The sequence below is a fragment of the Odocoileus virginianus genome, chromosome 22, assembly GCF_023699985.2.
Source record: "Odocoileus virginianus isolate 20LAN1187 ecotype Illinois chromosome 22, Ovbor_1.2, whole genome shotgun sequence".
Taxonomy (NCBI): Eukaryota; Metazoa; Chordata; class Mammalia; order Artiodactyla; family Cervidae; genus Odocoileus; species Odocoileus virginianus.
The window spans coordinates 16,482,819-16,496,468 of NC_069695.1; the positions used below are offsets into that span (position 1 = coordinate 16,482,819).

A 13,650-nucleotide genomic window follows, 5' to 3' on the forward strand; every position below is an offset into this window, starting at 1 on the left:
AGTACGGCCAAAAAAAAAAAAAAAAAAAAAGGTGGGGGGAAGTAGGACAGCTGGACTTCCCATCTACATCAGAGGAAATGATATTATAATTTCACACCCATTCCATCAACAAGAACATGGGCACAACAGACATTAGGGCTTTTCAGAAAGGGTAGAATTAATGTTTCTGATTTACAAGCAGGTGCCACTCGAACACACACTTTCATCACCCCTCATTTTTTTTCATAAATAAGATCAGAAGCTATGAATAGCCAACTATTTCTAATGCTTTTGGAACACATGATCACTTTAATTCTGTAATGAGTGTCTCAAGTTTTTCGTGCAGGGCACCAGAAAACTGGCCCACCTTTTCTTCTTTTCTATAAAACTGAAAGGTTGGAACGCAATCGACCTTGCACTCTCTCACCAGTTGTTCGCACTCGTCAGCATCCACTTCCAGAAACACCACATCCTCATACTTCAGGGACAGGGTCTGGAAGAAGGACTTGATGGTCTTGCAGGGCTGGCACCACGTGGCCGAGAAGTCCACAGCCACCAGCCGCTCCCCAGCTTCCTTTAGCGCCACCTCAAAGTCTTCTTTGCTCAGGATCACCTTCACCAGGTCCTCATCCAGGAACTCTGCATCTTCCTCTGACTGCAGGCTATTGCCTCCTGGGGGCCAGACCATGTCCTCTAAGGACCTGGTGGTCTCACCCTCCTTGGGCAGAATGGTTTCAGTTGAGGACTTGGGGGTCTCACCCTCCTTGGGCAGAATGGTTTCGGCTGAGAACTTGGGGGTCTCACCCTCCTTGGGCAGAATGGTTTCGGCTGAGGACTTCGGGGTCTCACCCTCCTTGGGCAGAATGGTTTCGGCTGAGGACTTGGGGGTCTCACCCTCCTTGGGCAGAATGGTTTTGGCTGAGGACTTGGGGGTCTCACTCTCCTTGAGTAGAATAGTTTGGGTTGAGGACTTGGGAGTCTGACCTTCCTTGAGCAGAGTGGTTTCGGCTGAGGACTTGGGGGTCTCACCCTCCTTGGGCAGAATGGTTTCAGCTGAGGACTCAGGGATCTCACCCGCCTTGGGCAGAATGGGTTCGGCTGAGGACTTGGGGGTCTCACCCTCCTTGGGCAGAATGGGTTCGGCTGAGGACTTGGGGGTCTCACTCTCCTTGAGCAGGATGGTTTTGTCTGAGGATTTTGGGGTGTCACCCTGCTTGGACAGAATGGCTTTGGTTGTAAACTTGTGGGTTTTACTCTTCTTGGGCAAACTGAATTTTGCTGGAAAATTGGGGGTATTGCCCTGCTTGGGTGAGATGCTTTTTTCTGAAGAAGTGGGGATGCCCACCTGATTGAGCAGCATGGTTTTGAGTGGGAACTTGGGGGAGTCAGCCTGCCGTGATGAAATGATCTTGCCTGGGAAATTAGGGGAATCGGTCTGCTTGGGTGAGAGGATTTGGTTTGGGGAGTTAGGGGAGTCAGTCTGTTTAGGTGAGATGATCTTGATTGGGAACTTGGGGGAGTCAGCCTGCCATGATGGATTGATCTTGGCTGGGAAATTGGGGGAGTCAGCCGGCCATGATGGAATGACTTTGGCTGAGGAGTTGAAAATGTCACCCTCTTTTGTCGAGATGGTTTTTTCTGAGAATTTGGAGGCATGAGACTGATTGGGCAGAATGGTTTGGATTGGGAAGATGGGGGCGTCAGCCTTCTTGGGCAAAATGGTTTTGGCTGAGGGCTTGGAGGTGTCACCCTGCTTGGGTGAGGTGGGTTTTTCTGAAGAATTGGGGGTGTTGGCCTGCTTGTGCAGGGTGGTTTTACTGGGGGGGTTGAGAATGTCACCCTCTTTTGGCAGGATGGTTTTTTCTGGGAAATTGGGAATGTCACCCTGCTTTGGTGAAATGGTTTGGGTTGAGGAACTGGGGGTGGCAGCCTGCTTGGGCAAGATGTTCTTCTGGGGGGAATTGAGAATTTCCCTCTTTTTTGATAGGATGGTCTTTTCTGGGAAACTGGGAGTGTCAGCCTGCTCGGACGGGACGGCTTTTGCTGAGGAATTGAGAAAGTCCCCTTGCTTGGGCAGGGCAATTTGGGCTGGAGAGCTGGGGGTGTCACCACTCTGCTCAGGTGGGAGTGTGTGCACGGCCTGCAGGGCTTCGGATGCCCCCACATGTGTGCACTGAACATTGTTGACCTCGTGGACAAAGGCCTCCAGGGTGTGTGCTGGGACCTGGAGAGTCACATGGCTGGACATAACCTGTGATAATGGACTTTCTGAAGAAAAAGGTAAAAAAAATAAAAATGTCAGAGAAGAAACAAAAGCATTCTGATCATCTACTCCAAGGAAGACGGGCAGGCGTCCTTCTTAGAACGCATGAAGGTAGTCTTCTAACTGATACAGTCATTTGCATACTCATATTCCACACAAGACCAAGCAGCATGTGATTACATGTAATCTTCACCTAGGTTGTTTTTCCTTTAACTACAAACTTCTCTGCTTAGCTTGACACTGCAGCTGACCCCCTAAGCACACAGGTCCCCAAAGCAGCCCCCTTCCCTCCTCCTGACATTTATACTCACCTTCATTTGTTTCTGCTTGATTGTCTGACCTCATTTCCAGTTCCTCCAGGACCCCAGCTTCATCACTTTCCATTTCCAGTTCCTGGTCTCTACCCACCCCTACTTCACAGGTGCCTCATGGCACCAGCAAGGCCATCCCCTTCAATCTTCTCCAACCAAACTCATACATCGAGTAACAACCTGTACTGGGGTGGAACCTACAGCTGGCCTGCCCTCTCTGTTTTCACAAGTGTCCCATTTGAGAGTTTCATGACACTCTGGGTTTTGGGGCTGCTCTGTGTGTGGGGCCATGCCCAGTCCCCGAAATGAATTCACAGGCATTATTCCCTACAACAAACCACTGAGGTAAGTCCCATTGTGATCTCCACCTTACAAGTGAGAAAACTCAGCCTTAGAGAAGTTATGAGACCCACTCAAGGTCACAGAGCTCATCTGTGGGGCAGGTTCCAAGCCCACACTCCTGATACTGGGCTGGGCTGCCTGCCGAGTGCCCCATCCAGGGGGATGACTTGAAACCACCTTTGATATCCCCTTCCTCCAGGACTCCCCAGTCCCAGCCTTCTCTTTATAACTCGGCCACCACAACCATCTACTAAGGTCTCCTCTGTGATCTCCTCAAACTGTGGTGCAGGAGAAGACTCTTGAGAGTCTCTGGGACAGCAAGGAGATCAAAATAGTCAATGTAAAAGGAAAACAACCCTGAATAGTCATTGGAAGGACAGATGCTGAAGCTGAAGCTCCAATACTTTGGCCACTTGATGCAAAGAGCCAACTCATTGGAAAAGACCCTGATCTGGGAAAGACTGAAGGCAGAAGGAGAAGAGGGCAACAAAGGATAAGATGGTTGGATGGCATCACTCATTCAATGGACATAACTTTGAATAAACTCCAGGAGATAGTGAAGGACAGGGAAGCCTGGTGTGCTGCAGTTGGGGTCAAAGAGTCTGACACAACTGAATGACTAAACAACAACAACAAGGTCTCCTCTCAACTACATCACCCTCTTCTGTGAAGTCCTACCTGCTGGTCAGATGTCCGGTTTGGATGTTGGGAAGGGAGATTACGACATGGAGGAGTTCCTTAACTGAGAAGAGGCAGTAGTGAGGACATGGCCCCCCATCCATGCGACAGAGAAGCCTGGCCTCCCCTCTCCAGGCAGAAGCTTCAGCAAGGACCCAGGTCGGATGTGGTCAGAGGAAAGCTGGAAGCAAAGGAGCATCTGCCTCCCGCACCACCTGGAAGGCTAGGAAATGTCACAGCCATGTGGGCTCCATGTGCCCATGGCAGCAGGGGCGATGGGCAGATTGCTGAGCCAGAGAGGTCCTCACATTCCAAGTGGGGCTGTGATGTTCTAAGACTTGAGCTTCTCTTCTAAACAGGAGAAGCTCAAGAAGAACAAAGAAGCCACAGTGCAGGGGGATTTGTGGCAAGAGGCAAGGACCAGAGGCACAGGCTTGACCAGTGGGCCCCAACCCCAGCCAGCCTTCTTCATCCTTAACCATTCCCAGTTCCAGGACCAGGCCAGACCAACCGCCTCACCTGGGAACCAGCAGGAGGCAGGGGGCTCAGGAACAGCAAGTCCATACAGCCCTGTGTACCCACAACCAGCCACAGTTCGCACAGCCCTGTATACCCACATATTATGGGAAAAAGGGCAGGAATCGGAAGACAGAGCTGTCACCAGAGTAAAACCGTGTTCCTTAGGCTGAAATCCCCCAGGAGCATGGTAGCTATAATTGATCAATATATTAATATGTAATTAATCATTAATAATACCACACTGCATGTTGGAACATTGCTGAGAGGAGATCTTAAAAGTTCTCATCACAAGAAAAAGAAATTTGTAACTATGTGTGGTGACAGATGTTAATTAGACTTACATGGTGATCATTTCACAAGATACACAAATATAGAATCATTATGTCGTACATTTGAAACTAATATGTATTAATTATATCTCCATTTTAAAAGTTTTTTAAAAATCTTAATTGAAAAAGAAAAACATATAACAGAAGCTAACATTTGGCTCCTCCTCTCTTCCTAGTCTGGGCTTCCTTGGTGGCTCAGTGGTAAAGAATCCGCCTGCCAATGCAGGAGATGTGGGCTTGATCCCTGGTCCAGGAAGATCCCCAGGAGAGGAAATGATAGCCCACTCCAGTATTCTTACCCTAGGAAGTCCCAAGGACAGGGGAGCCTGGTGGGCTACATCCAAGGAGTCACAAAAGAGTCAGACACAATTTAGTGACTAAACAACAACAGTTCTTCCTAGTCTATGGTTTTATGTGACTTACTAACTTCCTGAGCTTCGGTTTCCTCATTTGTAGAATGGATGCAATCGTGGTATCTAGTGATAAAGGGATTGTGAAAACAGAAGGTCATGTGATATAAAACACCTGGTGCAGCAGCTGAGGCAAAGCAGGTCACTATACTTGAGTGTCTTGTTTATGAGCATCGGCTCTGTGCCAGGACTCAAAGACGTGTTCTCTGTCGAGTGAAACCTGTGCAGCCCACTCAGGAGACCCCTCGGGTGTCAAAGTCTGTGTACACATGGCCCCCTGGTTGCCCAGAGCCCCCATGGACAGTTCCTCACGAATATGGTGGATATCGTACGTTGCGTGACATCTTGGGGGCAGGGGTTTTGGGAACTCAGAATCTTGCTTGGGTTTTCTGACAGCAATCTGGTGTATCTATCATAGAGCATACAGCAGAGCCAAGGATCAACCGATGAGCAAACGGCAGAATTTCTGCAACAATACATGCAGACATTGCCCCTCTCCTTGATGGGATGAATAACTACAAAGAACATCACATCTGTTCAGCTCTGGTTTTACAGCCAGAGGAGTCTGTACCAAACTTCAGAAAAAAGTCCCTTCTGAGGCTTTTGAGATTCTGGAATGGTAAGGGTGCACTTAAATTACACTCTGCATCTTATCTATGAGGAAACTGAAGCTTAGAGACATAGGTCTTCCAACCCCTCCACCCGTTGCCAGCAACTGACTTAAAAAATTACAATTATTCAACCCAACATTATAGTAAGAAAAAGACAAACTTCATAAAACTTAGAATATTTATTAGTATGAATCAGTGTGCGTTAAACCAAAAATAACAGATACAATTGGACGTGGAAGGCAGTGCTTTAGTACAGAATGCAAGGTGGACAGGTAGGTCCTAAGGTCTGCAGCGGTGTCTTCTATACGTGAGAACTGGGTCCAGCCCAGACACAGGCCCCTTATGAAAACACGAAGGAGGGGGCAGTGTACACAATCAAGTGCTGACACTGGATCTCTGGGTCTGGTTTTAGTAACGAAGGTTAAACCAGAACCTAATGGGGCTGAATGTGGCTCAGAGCCCTTTCTTTCACTCGTTATTCAAGTTGTGATGAGTGTCGCAGAGTAGAGAGAAGCAGGGCCCTGAGAGTAGCCTATTGGGCTATCACAGGTCATGTTACTCAACCTCAGGGGGCACATCTCAGTCACCTGAGCCCCCCTGGGTCCTCCACGGGGTCCAGCCCTTTGCTCGGCTAAAGACTGGCTTCAGCTCTCCAGACTTCTCTGGTCTGCCAAAGTCCCCTGACACACCGCTCCCCACTATAAAGATGGCAGCTCAATTACGAGCATGCAGCGTGGGCACAATTCCACTGCCACCTGGGAGAATTCCCATGGGGAGACAATCTCCCTGACAGCCCATGCCCAATTTACACGATTGAGTCACGAGCCACACTCAGCCAGGGAAATGGATCACATGTCACTGTAACAAATCTGAAGTTGTATTGACACACGTGTGCATATGTACCACATGGGAGAGGAAGGAAAACAGAAAAGCACATCTGGGGAAACTGGGGGAAGGACGCTGCTGAACAACTTGGAACAACACTGATGTCCAGGCCTTTACATCACATCACACGGTGATGGTTCAGAGATTAGCACAGTCAGAAAGTAATCTCAAGGCAAAATAAGGGAAGATAAGCAAGGCTCCTTGTGGACAAGGCTCGAGCCTCTGTCTTCAGAAAAGACCCCGTGTTCCTGTGAATGTCTATGTGCCCGAGGGCTGTCTTCTCTTTCCACAACTGCTCCAAGGAGTGACTACAGGCACATGGCTGGCCGATGCCTTGAAAAGTTAAGGCTGTACAGAAAGGCAAACAAGTGGCTCCCATCCACATGGGCTTCTGAAACTAAGCCATAGGCTCACAGGTGGGTAGCCTGCTATGCATGGTTAAGACAAGCTCTTTTATGCAAGATGGGAGCACTGAACATCCAGCCCAAAGCTGCAAACTCCTCCGGGCCATGTACCTCCTTAGCTAGGCAACCTTGTCTAGAGACAAGCTCTGGTCCTTGGGGACGGCCAGATGATGAAAGATTCTAAAATAAGCCTGCATGCCACCTGGAACGAGGTCACTTGAATGTGCAACCCACATTTTTTTAAACTTTGTTAAGAGGCAAGATAATGGCTCAGCCTGCAAGCAGAATCATGGAGCCCATAATGTTGACAAGGTGCACAAAATCCTTAAAACCCTGCAAAGGCCCTACCAAAGTGTCCAAGTTCCAATCTGCCAACAGTTTTAGGGGAACCCGTCTGGAGTTTAAGCTCTTGAACCAAAAGTGTTTTCAGCTTCCATGTCCTAAGATTGTCAAACGATTCTCACAAGCTGAATGAAGTGGTAAGAGCATCAAATTGACAACATATTCTCAAGTTGAAAAAAACCTAAGTCTGAGATTTCAAACTGTTTTCTTCATTGCAGCCCATGTGAAGAAGTGTGAATGGGGCCCTGATCTCACAAGGACTCTCACTGTTTTTTGATGGTAGACTCAATATCCCCAAACATCAAGGGCTGGTGGGACCAGCATGGCAGGGCTCAAGAATGGCTCACACCAAGTTACAGAAAGTTCAAGGTCTTTCATTGGCTCATGATCTCTTTCTCGATTTTTACATTGTAGGTCTTCAATGAATGTTTGTTGAGCCTTGAAGGTATCAACTGGTCCTGTTACCACACTACCTGGTCAGCCACATCTTACCCCACAAAAGGCACCAATCTTAATCTCCTCCGAGGTTCACTTCCTATCCTGAGCCTTCCTAGAAAAACGACCACTTGTCCATCCCAGGTTTTTATGAAAATTAGAAAGAAAACAGGATGTGAACTTTCAATAGGGATAATTTTCTTCCCTTCCACTGGATTCAGAATTAAAGATATTCACTGGGATTCCCAGGTGGCTCAGTGGTAAAGGATCCGCCTGCCAATGCAGGAGACATAAGAGATGTCGGTTTGATCCCTGGGTCGGGAAGATCCCCTGGAGGAGGAAATGGCAACCCACTCCAGTATTCTTGCTTGAAGAATCCCAAGGATGGAGGAGCCTGGCGGGTTACTGTCCATGGGGTCGCAAAGAGTGAGTTACAGTCCATGGGGTCGCAAAGAGTCAGTTACGACTGAGCACAAAACAATTCATTGAGCTGACAGGGAGTCTGAAAAGGGAAGGTTCATCAGAGCCCGTTTGCAGCTAACAGGCATTCCAGGGGTAGACCTCTGTTCAACCTTAATACCCACCCCAACAAAGCTTGGCCTCTTTTAAAGACCCTCTGATTTCGTAGTTTTGGGCAGAGCAGGGAGGAGGGGCAGGCACGGGGGCGGTGGGGGTGGGGGGGGTGTCTAGAATCTTACTGTGCCCGTACTTCTTCTGGCTGGCTTTCCTGTAATCAATTAGTCATTGATATTGTTTAATATGAGAAGTTTGCCCTACAATTTAGATTCAAACATCCTCCAGGTAATTTGTTCCAGGGATATGGCACTATGTCACACTCTCTTAGTAAAATAACACTCTGTGCGAAACTTCCCTAAGAGAGTGGGGATTTATTACCCTGCAGGTCATGCAAACCAGGTGGTCTCTGGAATAACATTTATATCCTGCATTTGTCACTGCTTACACGGTAATGACTCTAAATGATTTCCAACACCAGGCCTCCAACTCCCAGCACAACATGAAATACTGTAGTCGGGTTCAGTTAGTTGGTTTATATGACCAAGGCTTAGAAAAATGTTCATGGAGTCAAGGTCAGAGATGTAGACAACAGTTCCTAATACATCTTTCTCCACTTTCATAACAAGCTCGAATTCTACCGCAGATGGTCCAATTACACCTCACTGAAAGGAAAATTAAGGGGACCTTTCAGAAAAGGTTGGTGGAATAACTAAAGCAATAGCACTGAAGAACTTCCTGACATTTGATTAGAAACACAGGAAATCAGAATGGAACACCACTTTAGAATCTCACACACATAAGCCAATAAAACTTTTGTACAAATTTAAGAATATTTTAAGGCTTTAAAAAAAAAAACTCAACTCTACTTAATACCTAAATCCGTTCCCTCTGAGTGAATTTCACACGCCAAAGGCCCCTCTGTGGCGGGGTGGTGGGTGTTCCCAGAGTTTCCCAGAATCCTTTTCCAGGGGCATCTCCTGCCCTGTTCTCTGCGGGGCTCTCCTCCCTCTGAGCCAGGGGCCAGACCACCGAGGCGGGAGGCCCTGAGGCAGCGCCCAGGGAGGGAGCTCCGGCCTCTTCAAGTACAGGGGACCCAGCCCCGGTTTAGCAGCACCGCCGGCCGGCCTGCGAGGTTGGCTTCCCCAGTTTGATGGATCCACTGTTTCCATTTTCATGGGGGTCCAGGGGTGGAATCTGGCGACCTGCAAGGAAGGGAGGCCAAGGGTGAGTTGTTGTTCCCAGCTGACCCCCTGTGCAGATGGGGGCCTGCTCCCGCACCCCCAGGTCACGTGCACAACCTGCGGGCTGCAACCAAGTGGAGAGGCTACCTCTCCAGTGTCCCCCCACCACGCCACCCCCCGGCCTGGGCTGTGTGATGTCAAACATAGATGGTAAAGGAAAGGTAAAACCAGCTTTCTGCATCGGCCTTCTCCACACAGGCATCAGCACACTCCCAGCTCGCTCCCAGCCTTCCCCTATCCGCCCACTGGAACGACCGCCTCTCAGTTTCAACAGCAACAGTGAGGCCTCAGCTTCTTAAAATAGACCTGGCTGGGGAACTGCGATGGTCCCAGCAACGCTGTGTATTAACACCGGGTTTCCATCCCTCATCCTGCCAACACACTCAGAGCGTTAGCGGGAAAGCCTCTAGAGACATTTTTCACAGGAAACAGTATCTTAATACCATAAACAAGCAGAGCAAAATGTTAGTCACTCAGTCCTGTCTGACTGCTTGTGACCCCATGGGCTGTAGCCCACCAGGCTCCTCTGTCCATGGGACTGATTCTCCAGGCAAGAATACTGGAATGGGCTGCCGTTCCCTTCTCCAGGGGATCTTCCTGACCTAGGGATCGAACCTGAGTCTCCTGCATTGGCAGGCGGATTCTTTACTGCTAAGCCACCAGGGAAGTACTGCAATACACTTATGATTTCTTAAGTCATAAAACTGTGGTGCTGGAGAAGACTCTTGAAAGTCCCTTGGACAGCAAGGAGACCAAACCTGTCAACCCTACAGGAAATCAACCCTGAACATTCATTGGAAGGACTGATGCTGAAGCTTCAATACTTTGGTCACTTGAGCTGACTCACTGAAAAAGACCCTGATGCTGGAAAAGACTGAAGGCAGGAGGAGAAGGGGGTGACAGTGGATGAGATGGTTGGATGGCATTACCAATTCAATGGACATGAGTCTGAGGAAACTCCAGAAGATAATGAAGGAAGGGAAGCCTGGTGTGCTGCAGTCTACAGGGTTGCAAAGAGTCAGACTTGACTTAAGCGACAGAACAACAACAAGGCAAGCCCCTTATAAAGAGCAGGAAGCCACCAGCACTGTGGAAAGACACCGAGAACTCAGATCCTGTGGTCTGAGTTACCTGAAACTTACTGAAAGCTTAAACATACTTACATAAAAGAAGAGTTCCGGAAAATGCCATAGCATTTGGTACCAAGGCGATCACCTTGGAACCCTGTTGAATCAGTATTAATTACATGGGCACAGAATAGGGCAAACATACACACGCACACATCTGAAAAGGCTCTGGGCATCCGAGCATGTCTGTGCTGTTACAAAATGTCCTCTGAGAGCACAGTCTCCACACAAGTCCTCTGGAGGATAAATCCCACAGCAGGGTGTTTATTTTAATAAGGTTTGGATTGTGCAAGATCCTGCTCAGGAAAAGTTAAAAGACTTTTTTTTTTTTTTGAGTTCTGTCTTCCTGAAAGTTGACAGCCCAGAGAAAAAGCAGGTTTTGTAAATGATTCCTCAAGAACAAAGTTATGGGAGAAAACCGATTCCAAGCCTGTAAACCGTGGTTGCTCTGGACTGGGGCTGGGACGCTTTTATACACAACAAAAATAAAACAGCACACTCAGCGGCAGCTGTCCTGGGGACCAGCCGCTTCCTGCACAGGCTTGGTGTCTTCTTCCTGCCAAGCTGATGTCTGGGTGCTTCCCTTGCTCACTCCGGCCCCAGGATCTACCAGGCTCCGCTTTGGTTGGATGGGTGGTAGAGGGGCTGGTACCTGCCTGTCACTTCCATTTCTCAATTTTGATTTTCTGAATTATCCAGAGAAGTAGACTGACTATGCTTACCTGCTTCCCTAGTGGCTTAGATGGTAAACAATCTGCCTGCAAGAGAGAATTAGCAGATCCCTGGGTCAGGAAGATCCCGTAGAGGAAATGGCAACCCACTCCAGTATATTCTTGCTTGGAGAATCCCATGGACAGAGGAGCCTGGTGGGCTACAGTCCATGGGGTCACAAAGAGTCAGACACGACTGACTAACACACTAACAAACTGACTTTGTTTACTAGGACTCAGCAGCATTTGCTCTTAATCACGATCTCCCAGTCTCTCTATTTGGTGCGGGGGGTGGGGGGGTCCTCTCTGACCCACTGCAGAGCTCACGATCAGGTGGCCCTGCCCCAGGAATACAGAATGGGGCTGGCGCCACACTTGTGACACCTGAGGTCATCCTCTGAACTGTCCTTTTGCTGCCATCAAGAAGACAACATTGGGACTGCAAGATAACCTGGAATATTAGCATCTAGACCTAGGAAGGCGCTAACACTCTGTGCAGGATGAGCATGGCGTAGGATTCAGGAAGTGGATTCAGCCAGGATGCTGGCAGGAAATCCTGGTCAGGGATAATGAGAGTGCCATGGAAAGAAGTAGAAAATAGGGAGGGAAGGAGGACTGCAGGAAGATACCTGGCAGACGTGACAACTGATCGGAGGCAGGAGGGTGAGAGAGGGAGGAAGAAAACTGAAGTTCAAGTCCAGGAGTCGTGGAAACAGTGGTGCCCCAGCAAAGAAGAAAGTAAGGGGCGAGATCACCACTGATCTTGAATCCAAAACACCAAACGTCTTCAACGTGGAAGGGCTTACGTTCCTTTAAAATCATTAGGCTTCCTTGCTATTCAAAGACACCACTTTCCTTCTTAAAAAAAATGAGGAGACTATATGTGGGGGGAGGGGCAGTTCTAGGTTTACAGAAAAAATCAAGCATGAAGTTCAGACAGTCTTCATACACTCCTCCCCCTCATCCCCAATGTCCTCTATCTTAACACCTGTCATGCGTGGGGACCATTTATTACAACTGATGAGCCACTGCTGATCATTAAGTGAAGAAATAAGAAAACAACTCAAGGGACTTGCCTTGTGGTCCAGTGGTTAAGAATCCACCAGCAAACACAGAGGACACAGGTTCGATCCCTGGTCCAGGAAGAGCCCGCATGCTGCAGAGCAACTAATCCCACAAGCCAAGACTACTGAAGCCCACGTGCGGTAGCTGTGGAAGCCAGCACTCCACAACAAGAGAAATCACTGCAGTGAGAAGCCAGAGCCCTGAAACGAAAAGGAGCCCCCGAATGCTGGAGCTAGAGAAAAGCCCACATTCAGCAACAAAGACCCAGCACAGTCAAGAGAGATCAATACTTTAAAAAAACAGCAAATCCATACAAAATGGGAAAAAGTTGAACAGACACTTCACCAGAGGAGACACAAGGATTGATGAACAGGCCCTCAACACTGTCGGTCATCAGAAGATGGATGTCAAAACCACAAAGAGAGAGCATCACATTCCCATCCGAATGGTTGAAATTTAACAACTGGTCGTCCCACCTGCTGGCAAGGAACTGGAGCTACTGGAGCTCTGCGGAATTAGAGGTGGGAGTGAAAAATGCTAAAACCACTTTGGGACACAGGCTGGGGGACCCTTAGAATATGGACTACTGCCTATGAGAGGAGCCAGCCACGCTCCTTCTAGGTGTTTATCCACACAGAAACTTGTGCGTGAAATCTTATCACAGCCTTGCCTGTAATCACTAAAACCTGAAAACCACCCACATGTGTAGGTGAATGGATTAACAAATTTTTACTCATGCTATGGCATGCCATGGGAGACTCTTAAGTGTCCCTTGGACTGCAAGGAGATCAAACCAGTCAATCCTAAAGGAAATCAACTGTGAATATTCATTGGAAGGACTGATGCTGAAGCTGAAGCTCCAATACTTTGGCCACCTGATGTGAAGAGTTGACTCACTGCAAAGACCCTGATGCTGGGAAAGACTGAGAGCAGGAAAAGGGGGCAACAGAGGATGAGGGTGTTGGATGGCATCACCAACTCAATGGACAGGAGTCTGAGCAAACTTCTGGAGATAGTGGAGGGCAGGGGAGCCTGGTGTGCTGCAATTCATGGGATCACAAGGAGTCAGACACAATTTAGCAACCGAACAACAAACTTGGATCAGGACAAATGACCTAATTGCTCAAATAAAGAAACTGCATGGAGGGAACCTACTGTGAAGGAGAAGCTTAAAAGGTACACCAGCTAATTTTATCACTGTACATGGAGCTTATTTGCATCCTGACCCAAACATACTGTTAAATGCAAACAAATCATTTCTGATAATTATAAGCTACTAAAAATCTGAACATCACAAGTTCAATGTCATTAATATAATAGCATTATGACAATGAATGCCACCATGTAATTGCTTTGTTAAAAAAAAGTTACATACTGAAAATATTTACAGATGAAATGATGTCCTGGATTCCCTTCAAAATAATACAGGTGTGGGAGGAGGGGCAGGCTGGGGGAAGTGTGGGGTAGGGATGAAGGCAGTTTG

General features: G+C 48.1%; 2 protein-coding genes across 2 annotated transcripts in view; both read right to left on the minus strand.

Moving 5' to 3' along the window:
* Positions 1-258: 258 nt before the first annotated feature.
* Positions 259-4,074, minus strand: TXNDC2 (thioredoxin domain containing 2). The gene is made up of 2 exons (XM_020880545.2): positions 2,554-4,074; positions 259-2,247 (listed from the first exon to the last, which is right to left on the minus strand). The coding sequence occupies exons 1-2, from the start codon at positions 2,624-2,626 to the stop codon at positions 284-286; spliced, it is 2,037 nt and encodes a 678-aa protein (XP_020736204.2). The 5' UTR covers positions 2,627-4,074; the 3' UTR covers positions 259-283.
* A 1,528-nt stretch (positions 4,075-5,602) lies between these two features.
* The window catches only part of RAB31 (RAB31, member RAS oncogene family), an 81,938-nt gene continuing 73,890 nt past the window's right edge, over positions 5,603-13,650 (minus strand). Inside the window, exon 7 of the mRNA XM_070452646.1 lies at positions 5,603-9,226. Coding sequence (XP_070308747.1) covers positions 9,129-9,226 — 98 coding nt within the window. The 3' untranslated portion in view covers positions 5,603-9,128. The remainder of the gene's footprint in view (positions 9,227-13,650) is intronic.